At 41.2% G+C, this 24802-nt stretch overlaps 5 protein-coding genes and 2 long non-coding RNA genes across 8 annotated transcripts; 2 read left to right on the top strand and 5 right to left on the bottom strand.

Moving 5' to 3' along the window:
* Window positions 1–3170: 3170 nt before the first annotated feature.
* On the top strand, window positions 3171–6729 carry LOC124209271. Its single transcript, XM_046607212.1, has 4 exons — window positions 3171–3388; window positions 3454–3857; window positions 3925–5513; window positions 5576–6729. The coding sequence occupies exons 1-4, from the start codon at window positions 3251–3253 to the stop codon at window positions 6574–6576; spliced, it is 3132 nt and encodes a 1043-aa protein (XP_046463168.1). The 5' UTR covers window positions 3171–3250; the 3' UTR covers window positions 6577–6729.
* Window positions 6730–7511: 782 nt separating this feature from the next.
* Window positions 7512–8821, top strand: LOC124209270. Its single transcript, XR_006880854.1, has 3 exons — window positions 7512–7685; window positions 7753–7888; window positions 8653–8821. It is a non-coding gene; the product is annotated as an uncharacterized LOC124209270 (long non-coding RNA).
* Window positions 8822–9386: 565 nt separating this feature from the next.
* LOC124209269 lies at window positions 9387–12121 on the bottom strand. Its single transcript, XR_006880853.1, has 6 exons — window positions 11890–12121; window positions 11216–11747; window positions 10541–11146; window positions 10395–10481; window positions 10193–10309; window positions 9387–10120 (listed from the first exon to the last, which is right to left on the bottom strand). It is a non-coding gene; the product is annotated as an uncharacterized LOC124209269 (long non-coding RNA).
* Window positions 12122–12918: 797 nt separating this feature from the next.
* LOC124209268 lies at window positions 12919–15016 on the bottom strand. Its single transcript, XM_046607210.1, has 2 exons — window positions 14627–15016; window positions 12919–14116 (listed from the first exon to the last, which is right to left on the bottom strand). Exons 1-2 carry the CDS (start codon window positions 14765–14767, stop codon window positions 13292–13294), a joined length of 966 nt encoding a protein of 321 aa, XP_046463166.1. The 5' UTR covers window positions 14768–15016; the 3' UTR covers window positions 12919–13291.
* A 975-nt stretch (window positions 15017–15991) lies between these two features.
* On the bottom strand, window positions 15992–18111 carry LOC124209267 (trypsin-1-like). 2 transcript variants are annotated; one of them, XM_046607208.1, is made up of 8 exons: window positions 18000–18111; window positions 17668–17868; window positions 17267–17512; window positions 17096–17184; window positions 16899–17031; window positions 16688–16832; window positions 16467–16612; window positions 15992–16389 (listed from the first exon to the last, which is right to left on the bottom strand). In XM_046607208.1, exons 1-8 carry the CDS (start codon window positions 18054–18056, stop codon window positions 16228–16230), a joined length of 1179 nt encoding a protein of 392 aa, XP_046463164.1. In that variant the 5' UTR covers window positions 18057–18111; the 3' UTR covers window positions 15992–16227. The 2 variants fall into 2 exon arrangements, with proteins under 2 accessions (XP_046463164.1, XP_046463165.1); XM_046607209.1 differs by having other exon boundaries at window positions 15996–16389; window positions 17668–17865; window positions 18000–18101.
* A 127-nt stretch (window positions 18112–18238) lies between these two features.
* Window positions 18239–19630, bottom strand: LOC124209266. Its single transcript, XM_046607207.1, has 5 exons — window positions 19530–19630; window positions 19314–19464; window positions 19118–19212; window positions 18885–18994; window positions 18239–18810 (listed from the first exon to the last, which is right to left on the bottom strand). Exons 2-5 carry the CDS (start codon window positions 19428–19430, stop codon window positions 18716–18718), a joined length of 417 nt encoding a protein of 138 aa, XP_046463163.1. The 5' UTR covers window positions 19431–19464; window positions 19530–19630; the 3' UTR covers window positions 18239–18715.
* A 234-nt stretch (window positions 19631–19864) lies between these two features.
* On the bottom strand, window positions 19865–24443 carry LOC124209265 (protein timeless-like). Its single transcript, XM_046607206.1, has 12 exons — window positions 24220–24443; window positions 23603–23697; window positions 23469–23527; window positions 23198–23393; window positions 22879–23124; window positions 22390–22524; window positions 22161–22294; window positions 21890–22101; window positions 21028–21800; window positions 20767–20965; window positions 20248–20701; window positions 19865–20148 (listed from the first exon to the last, which is right to left on the bottom strand). Exons 1-12 carry the CDS (start codon window positions 24320–24322, stop codon window positions 19890–19892), a joined length of 2865 nt encoding a protein of 954 aa, XP_046463162.1. The 5' UTR covers window positions 24323–24443; the 3' UTR covers window positions 19865–19889.
* Window positions 24444–24802: the final 359 nt, after the last annotated feature.

Below are 24802 nucleotides of genomic sequence, written 5' to 3'. Positions count from 1 at the left end.
AGCATGGTACATAATTGATTGCTTTGTTCAACACATAAAACACCAGCGAAAAAGGGTTGCCTTCGCTTATCTTTGCCACTGCGTTTTCAAACGATTGGTTGTGAGTAGGATCGACTTCGGGGGCTTCGATGAGACCAATTTCACTTGCCGAGACATTCGTATTCTATAACACAGAGACCCGCCCAACCATCTTAAATCTTTAACCTTATTACCCACCGGTATCTCGACATGAGTGGTCCTCTATCCTTTGCCGTCGTTCCCACACGGTCGACCCAAGGCCACCCCCTTCTCCATTATAGTTTAAAATTGCACGCTTAAATGAAATGTTTTTTTTTTCCCATTTAGTCACATTGTCCAATCTCCTTAGAAAAATCGGGGTTCATTAACAGTAGGAACATCCAATTTTGTTACCAGTTTAATTGTTTTTCTTTTTTCAAAGAAAATTAATGTCACATTTTTCTCTCTCTTCTTTGAAATGTCACTCGTTTCGTTTTGAAATAAAACGCCCTTCAGTTGCTTCTTTTGTTAGCCAAAAACCTGTGGGACTAATTCGACTTCTAAATTATCGAAGCGTTTGCAATTCTCGTGTTGGAACCAGGAAAATTTTGACAATTGCGTGCCAACTGTCTATCCCAGGCAGCAGTTGCTGTTGCCCAGACCCCAAAATGAGCATAATCATCGTTTCCATCGCGTTTTGAAAACAAAAAATGCGCACTTAGTTTAGTGTATCCGCAAAAAGGCAAAACAATAAAACCCCTTTAATATGTGGGGGTACAAAGCCCTTCGTATCTATACATACGATTAACCCCGTCGTACTACATAGTTCCCTCTAAGTGCTATTCTCTAAAACACTACTAAAAAAGGGTCCTTAGTAGCACTTTAGTAGTACCTTAAAATTTTGAGTCTTGCAAATGGGAAACCTTTCCACCAATGGGAGCGAGACTTTTTTCGACTACGTGACACGACACGTCGATCAAACGGGTGACGCTATTCAAACGGGTTGTGCTTCTTCTCTTGAATCGATAGAAAACTTGGCGCTAGTTTAATTATCGATTTAGAAGTGATGGGTATGAAAGGCGACCCTTTTGGCGTTCAAATCCAACACTCGAAAATCTTCTGTCGAAAATGAAATCGTTTCCAATTTTCTTCCTTCTACTTGTCTCATTCGGCTGTCGCCGCGGTAAGTTGTCTCACAACTGTCGTTTTATTTTAAACTTCTAAGCTCTTTTTAACTAAATGTATTCCGACCAATTTAATTGTTTCGAACAGGAGGCCCAACTTACCAAGCAACGACCGTCCAGCACGGGCACGTCGAATAATCCTTCAACAAGCCGCAACTTTGCCGTCATTTTAAAAGCGGATATGGCCATTCGATCGCTTCCATCCAGCGGCAAGGGTAAGTTGAATTCAGTTTATTAGACAGTTGTGATTTTTTAAAGGCCACTTTTAATGTACAACTTCATTTGAACGTGAATTTTGGCGGAACATTTGGACGTTCTCCACGTTGACCAGGTAGACTTCCAATCCTCTTTCGATGTCTTTCAGCGATTGGTCCAGCAGGAGGCGCCTCTGGATGACTTCCCGGGTGGACGACAAATCCCGTCCGCTCATCTTCTCCAGGACGGCGAAGAATTTCTGGTAATTCTCCTGGCCCATTTGCCAGAAGAGCTCGTCGAAGGAGAAATCGTCCTCGTCCTGCTGCTCGTTGGAAGCGTAGAGAACGGAATTGTCGAATTTGCTGTAGGCGATTCCGCCGGTCGACGTCACGGGAAATTTGGCGGATGCGCAGGCCTCGACCACCGGCGGATGGGCCATGTCGGCGAATGTCACCAGCAGGCGGATGTTATCCTTGACGTCTCTGCCAAACAACGAGAGAACCGAGTCGAGAATGTAGGGATGCATCGACGTCGACCGGATGTCGTTGGAAGCGGCCACGAAGCAGACGGCGTGAATTTGATCGACTCCGAACTGTTACTGGAAAACTGAAACTTAACTCAACTGAAGACTTATTGGCACTTCGCCGCCCGTAAATATATAGGGGGACTGGATCTTTCTGCCCACATGCCGCCCACTTTCTTTCATCTATTATATATTCAACTCGTGCGGACTCATCCTTTATTTTATAACTGGGCGTACTATGTGTGCGGGCTTTGAGCGACGTTTGACTGAAATCATACGGTGGTTCAGAGCGAATTTAATACGAGGCCGCGCTGTCCGAGACCGAGTCGGCGATGGTAAACTGTTGGCAGCCATCCGGATGGCGCGCTGCGAATGTGATCTATGATCCCCATTGATCCCCCGCCATATAGCTCTTCTCCGTCGTCCATCCAGCGCCCAATGCCACCACGTCCGCAATCGTGTAGACTGCTGTAGAGAGTAATTGTATGTATACGCATCTTGTATTGAATTCGGAAAGCGTTTGATTGTAACATCTTTTTTCTGAAATGTTGATGTCTGTGAAAATTTCCGGTTTTGTTGTTGTTGAGGATTATTTGACTCATCACTCTATCAAGTATCAACTCGGCTTTTTTCCCCATCATCGGCGACCGTAAAAATCGGCCAACGGCAGATATCCCGCGGAGCCGATCCGCACATAACTGATAAAACAGTAGAAAAAATCCAATAAAACAAAAAAACAAAAACAGTGTGTGTGTGTGTGTGTAATGGTGAAAGGTGAGCGCGTGTCAACTGTTTGGACGCAGTTTGAACGTGATATAATTATTATTTATTGATCTAAAAATATCGATTGACTTGTTGCTTGTTGGACGGTTTTATTTAGTTGAAATTTATTTTTCTCCCTTATTTTGATGAATTGAAATTTGTGTGTGTGCTTATGGCACTGCTCACATTTAGAAAGTGATATACTCTGACCGATTTCCAATCAAAGTTACCTTCGTTATTACTTATTAGATAATTCCAAAATTTCGATCCTAACTTAATTTGTAATTTTCACCTTGCGGCATCATTATATTGCGGTATTATTAGTCCGTCGCAGATTAATCCAAGAACCCTTTCAAAAATAAAAACCCTAGAATAATTCGAATCGTAATTCCGCGCCCTTGATGTAAGTCATTGGATGCCGACCGCTAGATGGTGTACTGACTCGTTGTGTCGTCGTCAAGCGCATCCTCTGCCCTCTAGTATACGCGTGGGAAAAAATAAAATAAATTCATTTTTCACCGCCATTGTTGATTCTTGACTTGATTGTTCTGCATGCGAACTGTGAAACAAACACAAAATTCTAGCTAAAATGTTGACTTCTGTAAAACGTGGCATAACTGAAGTTATTCCTATAAATTACCCTTTTGGAAATACCCGAAGTCGAAATGTGCTGCAAGACTTCAATTGTGAAGTAGGTGGTTTTAACACATGCGATTCATCCTTGAAGGTAACCGCCAGCAGAGAAATCTGTTTGATTGAAACTAATTTCTGAGTTGCACCATTTGCATTTAGGTTCTCTTTCTGGGTAGTGGGGACCTGCGAAACGCTCTTCAGGTTGCAAAAAACGAAAGTGTCAATCACATGCAAATCCATTTAAATGACCTGAATCCATCAGTCGTAGCTCGCAACATCACTATTTTGAAAATAATATCAGCACCAGATTTCAATCCAGAAGATGATGAAGACATAGCTTTCCTTTGGGATGTTTGGTATAATCTTGAATGGCCAGAATTCACCTGTAAGCGATTACAAGGAATTTTGAAGGACCTGTTGAATGGTGTGTTCCCTGAAAATGTCTCAGTCCCCAAAACTAGTCAGTCTGAAATGTTAAAGAAAGTGTGGAGTGCTTGGCTTTCTGTTTTATCACAAACTGAATCTCAAGCTAGTTTTTTTTTGAAAAAAGTTGGCTTAGAAAGGTAAACATTTTTGTTCAAGTTTATGACTAGATTGATGTACTAAATTATATCTTCTTTTATTTTCCAGGAAACTGTATATCTGTAAAATCTGGGGCATCAAGAATAAAGGAGAAATAGAAAACGCGATGAACGTTGATAGCTTTTCAACGGTCATTGATGATTTAGCTTTTAACCTGGAAAGAAGTATTGGGATTGAATGGTTGAGCGATTCAGCGAGGCAGAATATCCGTGAAGAAGCTAAGCGCTATTTTGAAAAAGGTAGCTGTCGACTTGAAAACGATATCAAGATCGTTTGTCTTAATCCAACAATGCTTGACCACGCAACACTCCGCTGGACACTCCATCATTCCCTGTGCCCATTTGACGGATACTTGCCGCTCCTGAAAGAAGAATTGGACACTTCAAACAAGAGCAAGATGATGATACTTTCCTGCCAGAAAATACTAAAAAACCATCTTTCTTTCTATCGAAAGCGCCTCGTCGACGGAAAAACCTTTGAATTATTCTTCTACTTGGAGGATGCCATAGAGTTCTGCTATTCTGAAAACGTCAGCAAGTTCGACGTCATTGACTGCTCTGAAATTGCAGATCATGTTGGATTAGTGAATTTGATCCTCGCATGCAGCAGGAAGTTGTCAGATCACCCATCTGCAATGTTGTTCACCGAAACTTTAAATTGGTTCCCATTTGGAAAGGGATCTGTGAAGTTATACGTCGAGAAAGCCCTTTGTTGTCCGTTGAGCATGATCCCAACTATATATGGATTGCGTCTCAAAAGCCGCATCGAACTAGGATTGCCTGAATTTGTTGACTTGCGACGTCCGATCGGTTCGCCCCCTGTTTACCTTTGCTGGCTAAAAGCACGTCCTTTTCATAATGTTGCCATGTCATCATCTTCAGCACTCAACGGATTCCTGGATCAGTTAGCGAACGTTTGTTTTGTTTCGAAATTCCCTTTTCGAATCACAGGTGTCCCTCCTGAATTCCGAAGTGGATGTGGCATGGTGCTGTATACCCCGCAAACATTCAGCTACGCAGTGAACTCGATGATTCAACGGCTTGGAGGAGACCATTGGCTGAAGAAAGATGTCAGGCCGGCGGAGATGCATCCCAATTTTCAGCTCGCTAGACGAACACTTGATGCTTGGAAAGATGGCCAGAAGATTCTTAAGTTATCCGCAAAGATTCCTACTTCGTCCTCCAACAAATTCTTGCTTCGTGCTTCTGTACGAGCTGCTGCATCAGGATTTCCAATACCTCGATTGATACTCCTGCCGAAAGCGAAGCAAGGGAACTGTTCCGACTTTTCTGGACCAGATGTCCATTTCATCGACAACTTTCAATTGGAACTGGAAAGGTCCTCAACCGGATTCCAAGACGTTTCAATTTCCTTTCTCCTGATTCCTCATCACGGGCTCGAAAAAACTCATCGTGCTATCATCGTGGATATATCGTATGGTTCAGAATTTGTCGTCTTTGAGTCGTTTGAGTCAGTGCAGATCGAGGACTGGAATTTTCCTTATCCGTTTATGCCTTCGAAAACCAAACTTGAGCTTCCCTCTCCTGAAGAATTTAGCATGAAGGTCGACAGTTGCGTCGAGTCGGAAGATCAGTTCCGTCTGAAAATTAACATTACCTCATCCAAAAATGTCTCAGGTGGGTTTGTGAACTTACTTGCCATTTTTCGTCTGTTAATTTTGTTATTTTATTTATTTTAGGGTTAAAAGTAGCAACATATCATCAGTCGCCTTGTGAATCCTGCCACAAGATTACTTTGTCACTGAACCGGCCGGAAAAGTTCAAGCCGTTGTCGCTGTCATTTCCGTATCCGATCCTTGTCGATGACATCCACGCTACCCTTCATCACAAAAGCCGCCATGTTGATTTAGTGTTAACGAAAGCATTGTGGGAACCATGGCCGTGTGAATACCAACCTGCTGCCGATTTGCACAACGTCTTAGATCTAGATCAACTAAAACCTTGGAAAGAAGAAGAATCACTCCGACCGTCCTTGGAAAATCACATTAGAAGCCAGTTCAACATTAATCATCTAGAGAATATTTCGCTGATGGAAAAATCCCCTTTGAATGTTGTTCGATACTTCATGAATGTTCTGTTTTTGGATCCCTCTCGTCCTCGTTATGTCACCATCCAACGGATGAATGCACCAGCACCCGACTGGTTCTTTCTAGTCCATGATCCTGTTTCAACAACTCCGACGGGCAGACCAGTCCTTTTGCTTTCGGCTTTTGATTTCCGACTGGCAAAAAAACTTTCTGTAGACGGCAAATGGACCGTGAAAAAGACTGAAGAGAATTTTATTCGAGTTTTCCCTGGCGACGAGGAATCATTGAACATTCCGATCCAAACGACTGAAGAGTCGCAGCTTTTGAGATTCGTCTTGCGGCTCAACAGATCCAAGATCACACCCAGCAAATGGCAGAAAAAAAACATTACGCTAGGAAAAGACAGTCCGTGGATGGCTACATTCGTCTCACCACTTTACAGCGACAACCCACACATGGATCTCCGTTCTTCTGATGCTTCAAATAGATCGACTCTAGGAGGATCCGTGACTGACAACAACTGCTGCGCCGCGTGCAAGAAAGTTTCCCAAAGTCTAAAACGCTGCAGCCGTTGCCGAAGCACTGTTTATTGCTGCGTGGAATGCCAACGTCAGCACTGGGCTCAGCATAAAATGGTTTGCAAGAAAGTTTAATGGGATTCAATGAATGGACTGTTCAACTAGTTATCTTAATGTTAGTCTTTCTCGAATTGCCTGTTGAATTCGTTTTCCTCCCCAAAACTAAGAGCTGTTTTTTCATGCTGTCTAATGTTTGGTGTATTTTCGAATACAGAAAAGAAAGAAGCAGTTTTATCGTTTCTTAAGAAAATATTCTCACTGTTGCTGCTGGTAGCATCCCAAATCATTTTACAAAGTGAGACATCAACGTGCCACTGCACTCCACTTGCAATCCCTCCAAGTCAAATTTTATTCTCTACCAGATTGCGTAAAACAAATTTGTTTTTTTGTGTGTTTCCAGAGTCATTTATTGAAGTCATGAAGTGATTAGGAAGTGAAGGGCTATTCTTAAGGATTACTGAACTCGTTTGACACCACCGCATATTTGAAAAGTTGAAGAGAAATATTGTGATATATTTTGAAAAAATTTTATTTTCAGTTTTTGACCAACAAGGAACAGGCTAATGTAAAAAAAAATCGTGATGCAACAAAAACCGCTCCAAAGTCTCTCAGTATGAGAACTTCTGCGGAAGCTGGGTTTCCATGATCCACGACGACCGAGTGCCATATCCCCATAGCCCGTAACATATAAAAGTAAAAACTTAACAATTGTTGATAATAACTATAGCCTACTTTCCGCTCATTTTTACGCTAATAACAAAAAAAACTTGTATTAGGTTTATGATTCTACCACTAGAGGCTCACCTTTGTATATACTCAAGTATCAAATTAGATGTCGCTAGCATCGCATTATTTTCTTGTCAGCCGTCAGATTCGAAATTCGAAAGCTCTTGTCGTAGTTTTCCTTATGTTTTTGGAATAAATTCAAACGCCTTATTATTGTTATTAAATGTAAGTTCTCTTTACTGATTATAATACTTGCCTAGTTTATTTTTACACCCATATCGTGTTTCTACTTGAAATTCTAGATTGTGTGCTACTTGACAACTTCCAACAATGTTAAGTTTTCATCATTACCACACCCGAGATGACTGAATTAGATATGCTTTCAGCAGTGTGAAGTGAAATTGTTGTCACACCTGTGCTGTTTTCACTGACTTGAAAGCAATATTGCATTAAAAGAGGTAATAGTTGCCACTGTTTTCTTCCAGAAGCATTTAATAGAACTCAATTATTTTATTGACTATTTAGGTAATATGCTAGCGGCTTTGGTTACAACAATATCTCTACATATTCTTCTGTATTCATCGATCAGCCTTAATGGGATATGGGAGCAGGAGCACCTTTCAATATCCCATCTCCCAGAAGTTTCCCTGGGCCTGTTAAGGTAAGCTTACTAGATCAAACAATAGTAGGCCTAGTGGTGGCTTTGTGGAAAGTTTTGCTTGACCAACAACTTCATTTGCTTTGCCAATCGTTGTCGGCTTCTCGAATTTTCCCTCATCTCTTGCTCGTGCTTTAGTTGCGTTCCTTTATTACCCTTGGTTTTCCAACGCGCTCTGCAGATAAACAGCAATAAATTCCCTCCCACTTGCAACCTTGGGTAAAGGAAGCAAAGATATCGAATATATCCTTTTTATTTACTTCATATCTCCGAACTAATGCCCAAATTTTACTTTTTTCCTTCGAATAACTTAATGGGTTGAAAAGTTGTGTGTGTTACATCCTCCAATGCCTTGCAATCTTAGAGAAATTTAATATTGTTTTTGCTTAAGCTGGCTTAAGCTTGGTTTTCTGTGCACGTAGAAAAAGTTGACAGTTACGTCCACAAATCCACTCGATTTCTGGAAACCTTTGAATTTGATTTTCAGTGAATAGATCAGATTGCGTAGCAATGAGCTTTTTTCCGCAGTACTAGACACAAAGTCACGGTTGATACGTTAAAGTGTTGCTCCCACAATCGAATAGAATCCCTCGAAGTTCGTCATAAGACCTTGCCACCTTGGTACATTTAACAACAATTCGCTTTCCCTGTGAATTTGAATTTGTCCATTGCCCAAATGAGTTAAAAACTTGGGAATAAAGTTCGTTATTGAAAATTATTGTCATCCAAGTAAAGTAAAGTAAAGTAAATGTTCGTTCTGCTTACAGGGTACCTCCTTCGAGCTACTAATCAGAATGGACTTCATCACTTGGTGAAAACTGACGAGAGAATGCTGTAATTCAAGACAATAAATTGTGTAGTTGTTAGATAACTTACAAGTGCATATCTGGGCTCCCTTCTTTTCTGTGGCCCCGTTTCCCTAACTAACCACTAACCAACGCCCGCCGGTGGTCACTCACTCGCTGTGTCAACCAGGAGGAGGGGAGGGCTCTGGTCGAACGGGGACTTGGAAGGCCCCTGATCTGATGAAAACTTTTGGAGGGTCATGAGTCTAACCCGGAAGCCTAGTATGACTATATCTCTCCAGTAAAACTGGCCTCGTACTTCTCTCTTCTTCTCGGACCAGATACTATCTCTGGGGGCCGTAGACAATTCCAACAGCATGTGCGAGTTTTAACAAAGCAATGCGCAGGCCGCAGGCCATGCGCTACCCAATGAGACGAAAAGCAATGTTTCATTTTTGTGGAATTAGAAATTTGGATTTTTTGTGAAATTAGTTCTCGAATAAGTAAAATTTTAATTGACTGACAAAGATTTCAGCAAAAATAAAACAACGCTTTTTGTGTCATTGGGTAGCGAGTTGTTTGCTCAAACTAGCACTAAAAAAAAAAGAATTGCTTTGAACCGGACGCTCTGTTTATTAAATTCATAATTTTTTTAGCCTGTTCATAAAATTTAATATTTTATTCAAATTCCGGAAAAATAAAAATAAAATAAAGAGTTTTTGTTGAATATTAAATTTATTTTTGCACATTACAAGAGTTACATGGAAAGGAGTTTGAAAAATGGTAGGTATTTATTGGTAGGATTGTAGGGGTGTGGAATATGATATATACGTATGTTTGTAGGATTAAAGGTTAATAGGTGTTTGGGAAAAAATATGAAGGTGTATGTTGGTGGGATTATAAGTTATGGTTTAATCATTACCTAACATGAAGGTCTCTTTACAAAAAACCTCAACATTTCTGAAATTCAAATCTCCCACCCCCACCCCCCAACATCCTCTACATTCCTTTCCCAATCCCGAAAACATTTTATTATTTGTTTTTTTGTTTGACATGAATTACCAACATTTCTGCTTTTGTCCCTCTTAACATGTAAACGGTAATCTGCATAGACGCAATGACAATAAAATAAAATAATGATGCAATAAGCACCTAGTGCCAGTCGACGGATGCCTCAGCCACAAACCACGAACGGCAGGATTACTTCCAGATTTTCAGACAGCTCACCACCACCACCGAAAATTGAATCCTATGGGGATAAATGAATTTCCTGAGCGGAACAGCGAACACATTTATCCCGATTTCGCTAAACATTTTGGTGGATCGCATTAACGCCTCGGGAAAACGGATCTCTTTGGCCGATGCTCGTTCTAGTTCATCGCAGCTTCTTTCTTCAGGTAACAGACGGCGACGTGACAGAGGACCCCATGGTCTACCATTTCTGAATTACCTAATAAAACCCAAAAACCACATACTGAATTTTAGTAAAACGGATTCGACAAAGAAATACGAAGAAAAGTACCAAGATTTCGGCGATTGGTAGAAACGGTGCTATCCAGTGGACAAGACGAATTCGACAACGAAGCAGACGCAGATTGAAGGTCCTTTTCAGACTCTTTGGGTTGATCTGGACCAGAAACTAAAAATACGCACCAAAAACCGCCAAAAACAATCATCGATTAGCATGAAAGTTAGTAAATGGAATTCAAAGACTGAAATCTTACTATTTAGTAGTTCGCCCGAGGTCATCCCATCAAACTGAATTATCTCATCGATTTCCTCTCGACTTAATTGTGATCATTCAGATTCAACTGTCAAAAGAAAAAATTCAGTAAAAAAAATTACACAACTCATAATAATTATTTGATACATTAGTATAAGATGCGCACGAGCTTTCTTCAGGTCGGCTCGGCTTTGCGACGTTTACGTTCGACGGCCTCCATCCGGACCTCTTCCAGCATCCGCTTGACTTCCGTCAAATAGGCTGATTCCACGGACTCCCTGATCACTCCAAGTAGCCTACTGAGGTGGACGTAAACTCCGCTGAAAACGGAATATTATTTTCTTTAGGGGCTAAAATTTCCCAATTCTTCATCGGATCTAGTAGATTCCTTTTCTTTTCGTGTCGATATCTCGAAATTGTTTCTCGCTCGATCCGGTTCACTATCCAAATTCCGCTTCTTCTTCGATTCTTCGCGGCCTTCTTTTATCTTTGCCGTGGGATTTCTTGTCCTCCTCTGGAATATGAGGGCTGGCTTTGTCCTTGGACTTGTTGGAACTAAAAATTTTCACATCATATTTTTTTCCTTTGGCATTTTCAAACGAACGAGAGATTTCCGGTCCGTTTGGGTCCTTTTCTCGCCTAGTGTTCTTTTGAGGATTTATTTCCTTTTCAACAGAGCCGCTACTGCGCTGAGGTGAAACATTCTCTCATCTCCTTTTCCCTGCATAAGGAGCAAGGATTTATCTTTCTCGACTAAACAAATACAAAGATTTAAATAATTAATTTGCAGTAACCTTTAGTAACTAATGAATAGTTAATTACCTGTTGGTTTCGGTCCAGTGTAGGGTCCCCAGTAATGGGTGTTTAGTTTGAGATCGGCGATCAAACAATCCAATTTCTTCTGAGGATACTCCTGGAGAAAACTCTTCTTCATAAAAGTCGATTATCCATTTCCATCCTTGCTAGCTCTCTGGAACGTGTACAGCGACGTTTTGAAAGAATCGTGCAGTTGGACGAAATGTTTTCCGAGCTCCCAACGACCAATCTTGGAAGCAGATTTCAATGGCCTTTTTAGGAGTGACACGACCACCTTCGTGAAGCAAAAAGAGACGCACTTGCCATCGGAAAGCCTCCAGGTCCATCTTGGCACGTGAGTAAATGGGATGAGCATTATGACTTCATCGATTGAACATCCCAGGACAACCATTCGTGGAACAGTGATCGTTCTTCTTACAGTAAAGGTGGCCAGTTGGAAGGTGATGTTTCAACTGCTGGATGTTATCTGAAATGGTGCCTGGGAGAAAGACGAATCCCTCAAGTATACTGTTTGGCCATCCTTCTCGACAAGTGATTCCTGTTGAATGGTTTCTCAATCAAGCTTATGACAAACATGTACATAACATCTTAAGTAATAGGGCACATAGAGCTACAAATGTTACACAGTATTACACATACGCCTAGCCATAACAAGCAATCGAGATGTGTAGAATACTTACGAAAAATTGGGTGGAACTGTGGAAGAGATCTCTCACGACTTGTTCTTTTTCAATGACTCATCTTTTCTTCATCGGCGTTTTGTCTATCTCCCTTATTTGATTCATCCGGATTGTAGTTTAATTCTATTGAGAAATTTGTGTGTTGTAATTGCAAAGAAAATTGTAAAATCAGCAGGTAAAATCGCCCCCGCGAGGTTTTTTGTCACTCAGCTGTCAGCTGTTCAGTTCAGGATAAGAAGGGTAGGAGGGTTTTGGCGTTGCATAATATTCCAGTGTTGCAGAATTTATGCGATACGTAAAATGTGTTTACGGCTAAATCTAAATGAATTCATGATAATTGATCAACTAAAACTTCGTTTCAAAGTTAGAAAATAATATTGAAATAATTATTCTTTAGCGAAAATTTTGAACTAACAAAAAATGGCGTATATTGAAAATGTGCGTTTGTAGATTGGATGAGCTCTGATTTGCTGTGATATGGGCGTTGCTTATTGTCTTCATATCTTAACCAGCATTCTCCGTCCAATTACATTAGCGCAATAGTCTAGTTTAAACAATAATTTTTTAAACGATGGTGAGACTTCGAACTTCGAAACGGAATCAATCGAAATACTTCAGTGTATTATAATTTTTATGATTGACGCACCAGATTGCACGTATGGCGATCATTTACAATTCAAGATACTAGCTTTTTTATTTATAAAATAGATCTGATCGGGTGGGCGAACTGGATGTGGCGTCGCGCTGTAAGTGAGAAGCATGCGAGCTCATGTTTCGATCCCGGCACTAGACATTATTAGTTATCATCACATCCAGTATCGCTGAAAATTAGGAAAGTAGGAAAATGTGGGGACCACTCAATCTCAACAGCCACAGCGGTTCGTGGATGAACAGTAAATAATATTGTATGTCATCTATTATTAGATATCGTGGACGACCCTCCAATAAGATTGAACGGACAGAGCACAGAGTGTCCGTTTCAAAGTGTATATTCATGTATATTCATGGAATATCTAAATAACACTTTGTTTGTGTTGATATAGAAATTAACACGTGAACCTGTTTGCTGCAAAGAACGCTTTGTATTGCTACTCGCCTAGCCACAATCGTCAACAGCACTGAGTCCCCCTCTCTTATTCCTTTGTCTGGGTAGGTCCTTCTCCCCCTCTCTTCTTTCCTGGCTATCCTGCGTTGCCGCACTGTCCAGTTTGTTTATCTTTTATACTCAACACCTCCCCTCAAACTGGACCCCCAAAAATAAACATGAGCACAGAATACACAGCATATTTGAATCAGACATAAATACTAGGTTCAGTGTCACAAGACAAATAATAAGAAAAGAAATATCAGCCTCCTTTAACTCTTCAGTTACACCTCCCCTACACCCCGAACGCCAATCTTGTCACGGAGATACTTGAAGCGTGGAGCAGCCAGGGGTTTCGTGAGTGCATCGGCCAGTTGCTCCTGGGAGCTTACATAGTTTATCATCTCTTCTGTCATGTCGATCGTAACGCTTCCTTTTTCTGTCCGCTTCTTCTCCTTCTCTCTCACGCCGGCGTTTGTATTGACGGCATTGAGCTCTAACATGCGTAGTGGAGTTGCACTCCCAGCATGTTCTCGGTATACCAGCATGTTGACTGGAAGGGTGGCTTTTTCCTTTGTTCTGACCGTACTGGGCAGGAAGTGCTTGCTCTTTGTGCTGTGATTCATCTCTGTTCGGCTTACTGAGATAGGCAGTATCAGATGTCGATTTTGCTTCTTCGTCGTTGCGCAGGCTCTTGTCCAATGCTATAAGGCGAGTAGTCAGTTTCTTGAGAGTTTTCTCTGCAACAGGCGTGCTGTCCCATGCAAAGGCAAAAACACGGAACTCTGGAGGAAGCGACATGAGTATCTTTGCCATTATTTGATTATCATCAATAGCTATGTTGAGGCTCTTCAGACGGAATGCTATCTGTTCCAACTCAGTCAGGAAGCTTGATACACTTTGGCTTGGTCGAAATGTGCATCCATAGAACTTTGTCCACAATAGAGGTGCATTGTCTGCGGCATCTTCTTCATACTCAGTCTCCAATTTCATCCACATCTCTTGGGCTGTGCTACAAGACATCAGGATCCTTGATTGGTCTTCTTTGATGGCGCCAAATATGTTCTGCATTGCCGTGGTATTTCTCTTGTTCCAGTTGGTTATATCAGCTGCATTTTCAATCACCTGGTCAGCATTGCGTCTCTGATTGTGGTAACAAAACGAGAAGATGGTTAGGTTTGTGATATCCATGGCAGCCTCACATTATCTCAATGTGGAATCTCCCTCACATCATCTCGATGTGGAATACCTCTCACATTATCTCAATGTGGAATCTCCCTCACATCATCTCGATGTGGAATACCTCTCACATTATCTCAATGTGGAATCTCCCTCACATCATCTCGATGTGGAAAAACACTCAGCTGTCTCCTAGATGCTTGCAACTCTAGCACACACTTGTCCACCATCATATGATGGAATTTAGCCAGAGTGACCAAACAGATTGAGAAAGAAACACAAAAAAGAGAAATGTCCAGCAAACACAAACACACAAAAAACAAAATCAAGTGGCAGAGATTAAGCACTCACGCCGGGATCTAAGTTTGTCAATTTAATAGTTGGTACCACGCCACAGATAGGCATCTCATATCGCGTTGTTGTCAGGCACGGATCACACACATAAAGAAAACAATAAATCATCAATAAACTTACTTCAGCAGGTTGCCGTTGAGTCCCGTTCACGACTTCCCAAAGCTCAACACTTTGTAACGCCAGCTTCATTCCAAATTTCCAAGACGCGTAGTTTTTCCCATTCAGACACCATACAACATGGCGGCGGCCATCTTTCTCCATCACTCCAGAAAAGAATTTCTAATTTCTTGGGAACAGTTAGCCGGGGACACACACAAAAAAAAATAATTGTTCAGACAGAGTAGCTGTTAGCTGTGCGTACAGCTGGGCCCATAACCTGTTGATATAGAAATTAACACGTGAACCTGTTTGCTGCAAAGAACGCTTTGTATTGCTACTCGCCTAGCCACAATCGTCAACAGCACTGAGTCCCCCTCTCTTATTCCTTTGTCTGGGTAGGTCCTTCTCCCCCTCTCTTCTTTCCTGGCTATCCTGCGTTGCCGCACTGTCCAGTTTGTTTATCTTTTATACTCAACAGTTTGGGGGTCCTCTAGGAATTCCACGTGGTAATTCTGTGTAGCCCAGAAGTAGACTTTCTGAAATTCAGTGTATGCTAGCTATTGTTTTCTATTGTTTATTTTATTTTTATTTGTATAGCCTTTGATATATTCATTGAGGGATGGAATTCGTTTTTTTAAGGGCTTTTACTTTGTATGCAAATAGGCAATCGGAATACACACAAAAAGAGTTCTGTCTATGAAAATGAAGATGCATAAAGTAAAAAACTGATTCGCAAATTTATCAAAACAAATAGAGGTGTAAACTATCAACTATCAAATTCATTACTCAAAGCTAATCGAGTTATCTCTCATCTGCTAAGCTTTCATCAATGCTTAAAAAAATTTATTTTGTAGCGATTTCTCATTTTTCAAAAAGGTTGCCGCAGTTAACTTATAAAAGTTAACATCTACATAATTTTTAGAGGTTATTCTTAATTGCTTTAAGTGCGATTTTTCCGTGCTATATCACGCAATGGACCCATTTAAAAGTCACAATCGTATAGGACATATATGGACTTATTCGTATCAAGATTTAAGTTATATCATTTGTAGTTTCAGTGCAGTGATCTCTATATGGAATGTCAATGCAGTCCAAACTGCAGAGGTTATAACCTGCCGTAATTGAAATAACTTATCCGCAGGGTTCCTTTTCAGCAGAGCTATAGATACTGCTATAGCTCTAGCTCTGCTTTTCAGTAAGAAAGCAAATATTTACTACGCCAGAAAGAACAAAGAAAGCAGTCTATACAGGTAATGGGTGTTAAAATAAACCCCCATAAAAAAGAAAAGTAAAAAGGAAAGGGCTAAGTAAGACAATGTAGCAAAAGGACGTAAGATAATAGAATGCAACCAGACAAAACCAAATTTTATTTTTTTGAAGGACGCATTAACTTTGAGAGGAAATCCGTTTATTGTCTTGATTATTATTTTCAAAATTGAACCTGGTTGAAAAACTAACAAAACAAAAGTATAGTGCTGTAATCACGCGTGTTCAAATCGGTAAGCCAATAATAGCGAATGATTTAACATTCGAAAGTGAAAATAGTCGTTCCGCTTATCCCCTACCACCCCCTGATGCGTTTCACTGGCCTTCTGGAGATGTTATCTGATTTCTTAAAGTCTTCAGACGGTGTTTTTCCCGATCCAGTTGATAAAAGACGTCACTCTGGTGTACACTCCGGGATATTTCGCTTGGGCGCATCCGATTCCCCAACTGACGATTCCAGCCTGGATCCAAGGGGTTCCTGGGGACGACTGGACGAGAAGTGGCCCGCCACTATCACCCTGCAAATTTACAGCCGCAAACGTGTCATTTCATTTCTGGTCTAGTCGTGGCAGTAACATTATTAATTTCTCCTTACGCTGCAAGAATCTTTGCCGGGATAAGCAGCGCACAGCATGTGATCGACGATCCCTCCAGGTGCGTCACTCCCGTAGCTGCTCTTGCATTTTGAATTGGCAATGATCTGAACGGTGACTTGCTGCAGCGCATTCGGCTGAGATCCACCTGTGGAGAGAAATCGATTTCATTAAAAATCATTCAAACTCGATATTAGTTCGTTGGCAGGTATTATGTAGCTACCTTCTTTCAGGGCTCCCCATCCTATTACCGCTGCATCTTTGTCGGTGTATTGGTCGTTTGATCCTTCTGGTGGCAAGCAGACAGGTGAAATCTTGGACGTGAAGAACACGGGAGACTCCATCGTCAAAATGGCAATGTCGTTGTACTGCGAATTTTAATCGGAGTTCAAAATTCAATTCAATTAATTCATAAGATGGTTTTTATTACTCACCAAGGTCCTCGAATCAAATCCTTTGTGTCGGGTCACGCGACGGACTTTCTTCGACACTTGGGCGTCACTGATCGGTTTGAGAACGTGCATGCCCAGCTCCACGGTCAATCGTGAAACGTCCCACGAAGACATACTGAACGATCATTCCATAAATATTCAATTTTTAAAAAATTGTTGAATTAATGTGCTGTCCTTACTGAGCCACGCAATGAGCCGCTGTCAGGATGTGAGTCGGAGACATCAACGATCCACCACAGAATTGACGGCCGTTGTTCTTCAGTGCCACCTGTGGATTAATTAATATAGATTAAGAATCAATCATTTTTATTCTGATAGATTTAAGGAATTCAATTTTGATAGAAACTGACTATGCCAGGCCAGGAATTCTTAATGGCTTCGGTACCACCGACGATCTTCTGTTCGTTAGTGTTCAATGATCTAAATGGGCCTGCACCGCAGCCGGTTTGTCTGTCCATAGTAATCATAGTAGTTTCGGCTTCTGGAGATACTCCTTCATTTTTTCGATCGATCAGACTGTCAATGACTACCGAGTCGACATTTCGAGGTTGCATTCTTGAGGCTGCTGGCTGTGATGGGCAACACACTCCATAAACCTGGAAAACAAAATTTATTGATGTAGTAAGATCACAATGGCAAAAATTGCATGAAATTTAAGTCATCCGAATCTTCGAATACGTAATCGACTATTAGACTATATATACTCTGTTGCTCTTAAAAATTTTGTGTAATAGTCCAATATAGTCATCACCTGTTTGCCATTTGTTTGGACGTAATGGCAAGTACCGCGTGTACTGGCAGCCCACAATTTCGAATTTCTCAATTCGGACAACTTTAATTCCGGGTAACAGGAACGGACCGATGTGCATTTGCCAATTTCACCATCCGTCGTATAGCAGGAATTTTCAGCTGCCAAGTCCGTGTTGGAGTTGTGCAGAAAATTCTGGGCCTTCTTTAAATAAGTAAAAAAATGAATAATTATTATAAATTGAAGAGTGAAATAAAATCCTCGTTAAAACAAAATAACAAATAAATTGAAGACTGAATCCGAGCATTAGAGAGAAAAGAAAAAAATTAACTTACGGCGACTGCAGCATAGCAAACTGCAATCCAAATGATGGAAACTGTGAGTCCTTTCATTCCGGAGAGCGTGCTCTGAAAGAGTTTCAGGTACACTATGAATCTGTGAATGCGAGCTGGCATTCTTATATTGCCCAAAATACAATTTATCCATCGATAACAAATGTTGCCAAGAATTTAAGTTTGTTCAACTGGATGCCAACTGCCTGGCGCAAGTGGCAACGATCAGAGTCAACAAAGTATTTGGGGCAAAAGCTTTTATTATTTATGCAAATTGTAATTGCCTTTGCCAGACGACAACTACGTCAGAATAAAGGGTCAATGATCCACTTACAGTCCCAACCTTTTCAGATTCGTAACCAACAGGTGCCCATATAATTAAGGTTCAGGTGTATATTACTTATATATGCGCCAGATGTCTGGCGTTATTTACAAATACGCGATTTCTCCGTGATAGTCACCGACAAATGGGATCTTTATGATCCATGAATCCCGGGTGTATATGTTGATGTTGATCCGCCTGCCATTGCTGCTGCTCTTGTTGGGGTACCGGTTGCTGTCGGTATGGCGAGTAGACCACTGTCGGATAAGACTGAAATTGTGGCTGCTGCCCAGCTGGGGGAATGACCCACATGGACGTCGGTTGCGGCGGATTCTGAACTACCAACTGAACTGGGATTGACGAGTCGGCGGACACGCAACATTTACAGACGAAGACTCTACTCAACACAACAGTGACGATAATGTTGTTCACAAAAGAGACGAGGTTGGCTGTTGGCTAAGACTAGCGGGTTAATTCTAAAGTAACAAATTTCTGCAAGCAAGAAATTTCTCATGTAAATTAAATGTAAATTTTTCAAAATACCTTATATAATAATACTATATTACCAGGAAAATTCTGGTAGTGAGCCTGCCTGAAGCCTCCAGCCAAAGTTATACATCCGGAAATGAGAGCCAAACAGACTGATAGAGAAGAAAAAATCGTCGTCGAAATAACCCTGTTAAATCATAAGCAAAATCAAACGATCGCTTAAATTGCTTTGCACCTGAATTGTTTGATTAAAATTTTAAATGTAATCGAAATGTTTGCATCTCGGTTTGCATCTTTTGGTGAGTCTTACATTGGTCTTGTTGGCTTGTAGGAAGCGCTAAAGCCGGTTAATCCCGCCACGATAAACGGGATCGATCCCCATACGCCTTGGCCGATCAATGGTCCCTATGAATAAAATAATCCAATTATTACACAAATAACCAAGAACGTGAAACATTTAAAATAAAACAAGTGAAGAATAAACCAGTCAAATACGGTGTAATTACCTCCAGACCAACGCATAGTGGAAATATTAAAATGTTGACGATGGAACAGGTCAGAAGAAAATTGGATTGGGATTTGACCCGTGCTGATTTAGGTGCAGATTCTAGGTCTGGCTGCATTTTGTCTAGTCTTTTTAAGTCGATTTCAATCAACCTATAAGTAATATGCTTTATGTTAGGAATCTATATTCGGCAATGAAATTTAAGACAGATGAATACCTAACAAAAAATACGCCACTATGGTGAAATATTAACAAATGCTCAACGTGTCGTATGGCTCAATCGCTGTATAAATTTAACTGAGTGTAGACGACTCTAACGACAACGGTTGTGATAAACAGAAACCTATTAATTGCTGCATATAAATATAAGCGCACAGCCGCAAGCACCATGGCCGCAAGGGTCCTTAATGCAATTTAGCTTCGCCATAGAAAGAACAAAGAAAGCCTCGTGTAAAGGTAAGGGGTGTGTTGAAATCAACAAAGAAAAGAAAAAGTCTAAAAATGAAAGGGTTAAGTAAGAAAAATCTGAAAAAAGGGTAAAAGTAAGAAAACAACCAGATCAAACCCAATGTATTACTCAAGGGCGAATATTATTGTTGGACACACGCGATATTTCACTTTGAATCGATCCCATCTGAAAAGTCGCTTCGCCATCACCGCTCAACTGTCTGCTCATGTCCGGGTGGACGGACCAGTCGAGCGGGACCCGAAGTTCAGATGAATTCCTCGGCGAGATCGTTAATAACCTGCTGCTGCTGCTGTCCGAGCATTCCATTTCATCGTCTTCGCTCGAGTCGTGTTTCTGGACTTCCAACGAGTCCGCCCTCGACACTGAGCTGCAATCAGTTTCCCGCAAAATTAATTTAATTAATTAATTCAAATCTGGTTTCAATATATTACATTAGAAGATCAAATAATGGAGTTACGATGTTTACCTATCTCCTGTTACCGGTTCATCGCTCTGATTGCTGGCGGGGGTATTGAACATCTGGCCATCCGATTGAAGATCGACGGCCGAATCGGGAATGTTCAATTTGATTGGCCGGACGCGGGACAAGTCGAAATCGATTCGCTGCTGATGGACCGGCCCGAAGATGAGAGCGACGCTGTAGAGGACGTCAGCCGACCAGTGTCGAGGAATACGTGGGTAGATAGAAGGCTGGTAGGAGTCGGGGAAAAGTCCGACGCGGTGGAGAAGATGAAGAAACTGCTGGGAACGAAGGGCGGAGTCTTCCAGTTCCGTCCACGGAACAATCGGGCACGGAACGTTCATTTTCAAGCTGAGGCAAATAATGGCATGGCGGAATTCCTGGCCAGCATAGGTGCCCAGACGGGCCGAACATGAGGTTAATAGACACGATTGGATCCAATCCAGTTGTTTCTGGAATCCTATATTCATAAAATAATTAAGTGAAATGACCATCAAGAATTATTCGAATATTTTTTTTACTAACCGGATTTGACGAGCTGATCCCGGAGTGATTCAATTTTTGTAGGATTGCTATTTCCTTGTTTAACATGAGAAGTTTCCGCTTTCTCCGATGCCGTTACCACTCGTTCCGGCGATTCCATGGCCTGGCAGCCGTTGGCTTCATAATGGCGCATGAATTTGTTGACGATTAATTCAATCAAATCATTCCACTCTTGGCAAATCTGAAAAACAAATCAAAATAATGGGTTTTTAAACAAGTGAAGTGGCAATGGAATGAACTAACGTTGAATCCCTCTTCCCATATCTTGCCGAGCGGACGCAGAATGGCCGGATTGCACAACAGGTCGGCCCGACCACGGTAGACGCCAACGTGACGCAACAACGTGAAGACGCAATCGTTCACAAACGGATCGTTGGTCCTGAAATCATCTAGGGCCAATCCGTAGCGATTGAGGATAACCTTCGAGTAAAATTGTTCAAAATGCCCGCCAAAATCCAAGTTGCAATTGTACGCCGACGGCTGCCCGGCTGCCCGTTCCAGCGTTTTCAAAAGGACGTGATTAGTTGTGATGACGTCGCCCAGGTATTTTTTATTCTGAATTGCCGGATCGAATTGGCGGAGTTGAAGCAACGGCAGTTGGCGGAGATCGTTGGCCTTCGCCAAAGAAGCGCGAAATTTGAAAATATTCATTTGCTCTTGGCAATAAGATCCGTCGGCTTTTCCCACGTAGGAAGAACGCGCTTCCAGCGCCAGAAGGCATTCGCGGATGGCTTTCACGCCGAGTTGCATCCGCCGCAGACCCGGCTGCAGGTCGGCGGAGTTGAGCGAGTTGATTTCGAATTCTTCCGACTCGCTGGCGGATTCCCAGATCAAGTAGGAAATGATGTCAAGGCAAACGACGTCTTTCAGGTGCTTGAAGATGTCCAGTTCTAGATGGGAAGCGATGGGCAGGAAGTAGGAAATGAGCCAAAGGAAATAAGATTTATCGAACTTTGGCAGCTGAGCTCCTTGTTCCAACAGACGTTGATAAAGTTGACTCACTAGAGCGTTGTAACCTGTTTAGGAGATTTGAAAATGACCGAAAAATGGATTTCTTTTGTTATCAAGGTTTTAAAAATGGCTATAATTATATCAAGTATTATACCATACGGTAGAAAATTGACGGTAAATTCCTTTAAAAGTTGGGAAATTTCGTCTTCTGAGGGCGTGTAATTCGGGATTTTAGACTTGGTTTGAATGTGGCGGGCTATTGCCCGACTGCGCCGGCTGGTCAGAATTTTCTTCCGCCTCTGGTATCCGGATTGAGAATCCGGAATTTCTTCTTTATCAGCAGTCTTCATGGTAGCCATCAAATGCCTAAAATAATTTTGAATTTAGAATTATTAAAAACAAAATGCTATCTGTCTGATACATACTTCTTTTTTGAGCGGAACATTTCCGTAGTCGTCGGTTTACGAGTCCAATAAAATTTGCCGGAAGTTTTCATTTTGTTCGCCGTCTCCGTTGCGGAATTGCACGATGAAGTTTGAGAGCAGTTGCCTGAGTCAGTCTGTTGAATTTGGAAATTCAATAAAATTAATAGCCATACTATAATTAACTAAATTAATTGTTATTAGTTATAGTGATAATGTTTTTAAAAATTACGTCATCATCTGAAGAAGATGGAAGCGGAGTTTCGCTTGGCATCTGCTCGCTCGACACAAGTTTCTGGATCTTCTCCGGCGTGTGGTCTTTGAAGATGAGTGTAATCAGTTGGGCGATTGTCACGATCCATTCGTCCTGCGTATTAAATTGCCAAAAATCGCATGTGACGTCCAGTCAGACACCGCCACCACACCAACTAGAATTTCTAGTTATCGGTACATAACCAAGTTTGACACCCCAAAAGTTATTTAAAAAAATAAAAATTCAAAAAAAAACAAGCGGAAAAATTGTGAAAAATACGGGTTAATTAAAAATAATAATAATAACCGTAAATTTGATCATTGAAATATTGATATTGAAATTGATAACATTATGTTTTGACTATTTCATCGACACTGAACATTTTTAGCTTGACTTTTAGAGTGTCGAAACTGTTTGGCCCATGGAATAATTCACAATAATAAAGATAAAGTCAATTTCAACCAATACCTTTTGAGAGCAGGTCAGCAAATCAATGAGAAGTAGATCCAAGCCTTGGGTGAGTAGGTCGGACAGAAGGCGCCGTTTTTGCCAATGGCCGGGCGAGGCTGCTGCTGCAAAATAAGTAGCGCTATCGCCAACTGAAGCTGATTGGTTAGCACAAACACCTTCTGGGGCGTGTACGATGTTGCGAATGAGCAATAGGAAATAACTGACCGATTCGCAATCGTCCTTCGACATCGCTTGCTGTGGAACCTATATAATAAAACATCAAACAGCAATTGAAAAAGCTACTGCTGATCATCGGTTCGGTCTGAAATGATTTTACATTTGCTAGTAGACAGTTGAGATGCTCGAAAATGGATCGAGTAGCCAATGGATTCAACACGAAAGTTTCCTTGGCGACATAAAGGAAATTGGTTAGTTCGTGGACAAAGTGTTTAGACATCGATGTCTCATTTGGTTGCTGGATGCTTTCCCCGCTTACTAAACATCCAACGGGTAAAGTCATCTGAACCAACAGTCTACAATTTTAAAATAAAAAAACCATTTTACATTTTCCTCCCGATATTGTTGTCAAGCTATTTGACTTATAATACTTGATTGTTGAACGGATAATGTTTGGCTGATTGACATGGATCAGAATAGGGATCAGATCCTGCAGGAAAAGTATGAATTTAGTTATCTCCCAATCCAGTTGGACATAATAATGAATACTAGCTATTAACCGTACCTTATTGAAAATGTCCATGAAGATTAGAGCGCGTCGGAGTGGATAGGTGTGTGGACCTTTATCGTTCAGTTTGGCATTGATTTCATTAAGGCAATCTGTCCACCAGCAACAAAAACATGAGAATGTGTGTATGATTGTTCTGTATAGTTTGGCGACTGTCAAATAATGAGGTTCAAATTAGCATCGCACGTGACCCTTATTGATGTCGGAGTGTGTGTCCTGTGGCGGACGTGACTTGCAGAGCGTAAAAACGTGATTGGCGTGAATAATAAGTGGTTGGACTCGGTGATTGGAGAGTTGGAGACAAATAAGGACGAAGGAGAGACCCTTTAGAATACGGCTTGCGTGATTTCCACTCTCTTTTAACACAATACTATATCACCATATTTTTTTTCCAAACTCTACCCGACTGTAGGTCTATCTTACTATAATATTCTATACATATCTTATTTTTTCGGCCAAGGAAAGGAAATACATTTTAAGGTCGACCGCTGTTGATTAGAAACAGGGTCAATGACAATCAAAGTATGGCGAGGAAATCTGTAACAAGGCTCAATGAGCTTTCAAATTTCGTCAGGATTTTATTTCTCCAATTAAACTATGTTGTTTGTACTCACCCAAACATTCGTTGCTGGCGTGGTATTTGCTGTTGTGGAAGGTCCCGAGTGAGACGAGGGACAACGACGGAACATTTCCAATCAACTTTACCCACTCGTCCATTTCGAAGTCGACGCAAGATTGACGATATATGCTGTAGGCTTTGTATATCGATGGGGATTGACTGCAAGCACGTAGGATTATAGCCGCGTAGTTCGTTCTGTGTATAACCACGACGAGGACGAGGACTGAAAATGAGAAAGAGGGAAACTTGAGAAACTCCCTATTAGCTCCTCCCGTTTGGGCCACTGCGCACAGGTTACAGTGTACAAAAAATAGACAAAAAAAAAATGACAGAAAACCAGTTTGTCCTTATGCGTACCCATCCAGCCTACGAACGAGTTCCTTGAGCTGGCGGACTTGTTTGATATCCCATATAGAAGAAAGACATTGTCATCTATTATACCTATACCTGGTTTACCAAAAAAAGAAGTTTTTGGGCTGTCCTCGTTTTAATTTTCGAAATTTCAATTCATTAATCTATTTCAATGAAATACGTAGATGTTCGACGCAATTAAATGTATCAAATAAATTACCTATAGT

This window comes from Daphnia pulex, chromosome 12, assembly GCF_021134715.1.
Source record: "Daphnia pulex isolate KAP4 chromosome 12, ASM2113471v1".
In the NCBI taxonomy this organism is placed as follows: domain Eukaryota; kingdom Metazoa; phylum Arthropoda; class Branchiopoda; order Diplostraca; family Daphniidae; genus Daphnia; species Daphnia pulex.
Note: the sequence above shows the minus strand (reverse complement) of the source record. Positions and strands in the feature narration are given on the sequence as shown.

What these genes read in the sequence shown, in the direction of transcription:
- LOC124209271 (XM_046607212.1), top strand. Translation starts at nt 3,251, where the DNA reads ATGTTGACTTCTGTAAAACGTGGCATAACTGAAGTTATTCCTATAAAT. An exon ending in CATGCGATTCATCCTTGAAG is followed by an intron (nt 3,389 to 3,453) that starts GTAACCGCCAGC and finishes ATTTGCATTTAG; the next exon opens with GTTCTCTTTCTGGGTAGTGG. An exon ending in CTCATCCAAAAATGTCTCAG is followed by an intron (nt 5,514 to 5,575) that starts GTGGGTTTGTGA and finishes TATTTATTTTAG; the next exon opens with GGTTAAAAGTAGCAACATAT.
- LOC124209268 (XM_046607210.1), bottom strand. Translation starts at nt 14,767, where the DNA reads ATGGAGAAAGATGGCCGCCGCCATGTTGTATGGTGTCTGAATGGGAAA. An exon ending in CTCAACGGCAACCTGCTGAA is followed by an intron (nt 14,117 to 14,626) that starts GTAAGTTTATTG and finishes TACCACAATCAG; the next exon opens with AGACGCAATGCTGACCAGGT.
- LOC124209267 (XM_046607208.1), bottom strand. Translation starts at nt 18,056, where the DNA reads ATGAAAGGACTCACAGTTTCCATCATTTGGATTGCAGTTTGCTATGCT. An exon ending in TCCAAACAAATGGCAAACAG is followed by an intron (nt 17,513 to 17,667) that starts GTGATGACTATA and finishes TTTGTTTTCCAG; the next exon opens with GTTTATGGAGTGTGTTGCCC. An exon ending in AGAATTCCTGGCCTGGCATA is followed by an intron (nt 17,185 to 17,266) that starts GTCAGTTTCTAT and finishes ATTAATCCACAG; the next exon opens with GTGGCACTGAAGAACAACGG.
- LOC124209266 (XM_046607207.1), bottom strand. Translation starts at nt 19,430, where the DNA reads ATGCAGCCAGACCTAGAATCTGCACCTAAATCAGCACGGGTCAAATCC. An exon ending in CACTATGCGTTGGTCTGGAG is followed by an intron (nt 19,213 to 19,313) that starts GTAATTACACCG and finishes TTTTATTCATAG; the next exon opens with GGACCATTGATCGGCCAAGG. An exon ending in TACAAGCCAACAAGACCAAT is followed by an intron (nt 18,995 to 19,117) that starts GTAAGACTCACC and finishes ATGATTTAACAG; the next exon opens with GGTTATTTCGACGACGATTT.
- LOC124209265 (XM_046607206.1), bottom strand. Translation starts at nt 24,322, where the DNA reads ATGGACGAGTGGGTAAAGTTGATTGGAAATGTTCCGTCGTTGTCCCTC. An exon ending in ATGTTCCGCTCAAAAAAGAA is followed by an intron (nt 22,102 to 22,160) that starts GTATGTATCAGA and finishes AAATTATTTTAG; the next exon opens with GCATTTGATGGCTACCATGA. An exon ending in GGATCAGCTCGTCAAATCCG is followed by an intron (nt 20,702 to 20,766) that starts GTTAGTAAAAAA and finishes TTATGAATATAG; the next exon opens with GATTCCAGAAACAACTGGAT.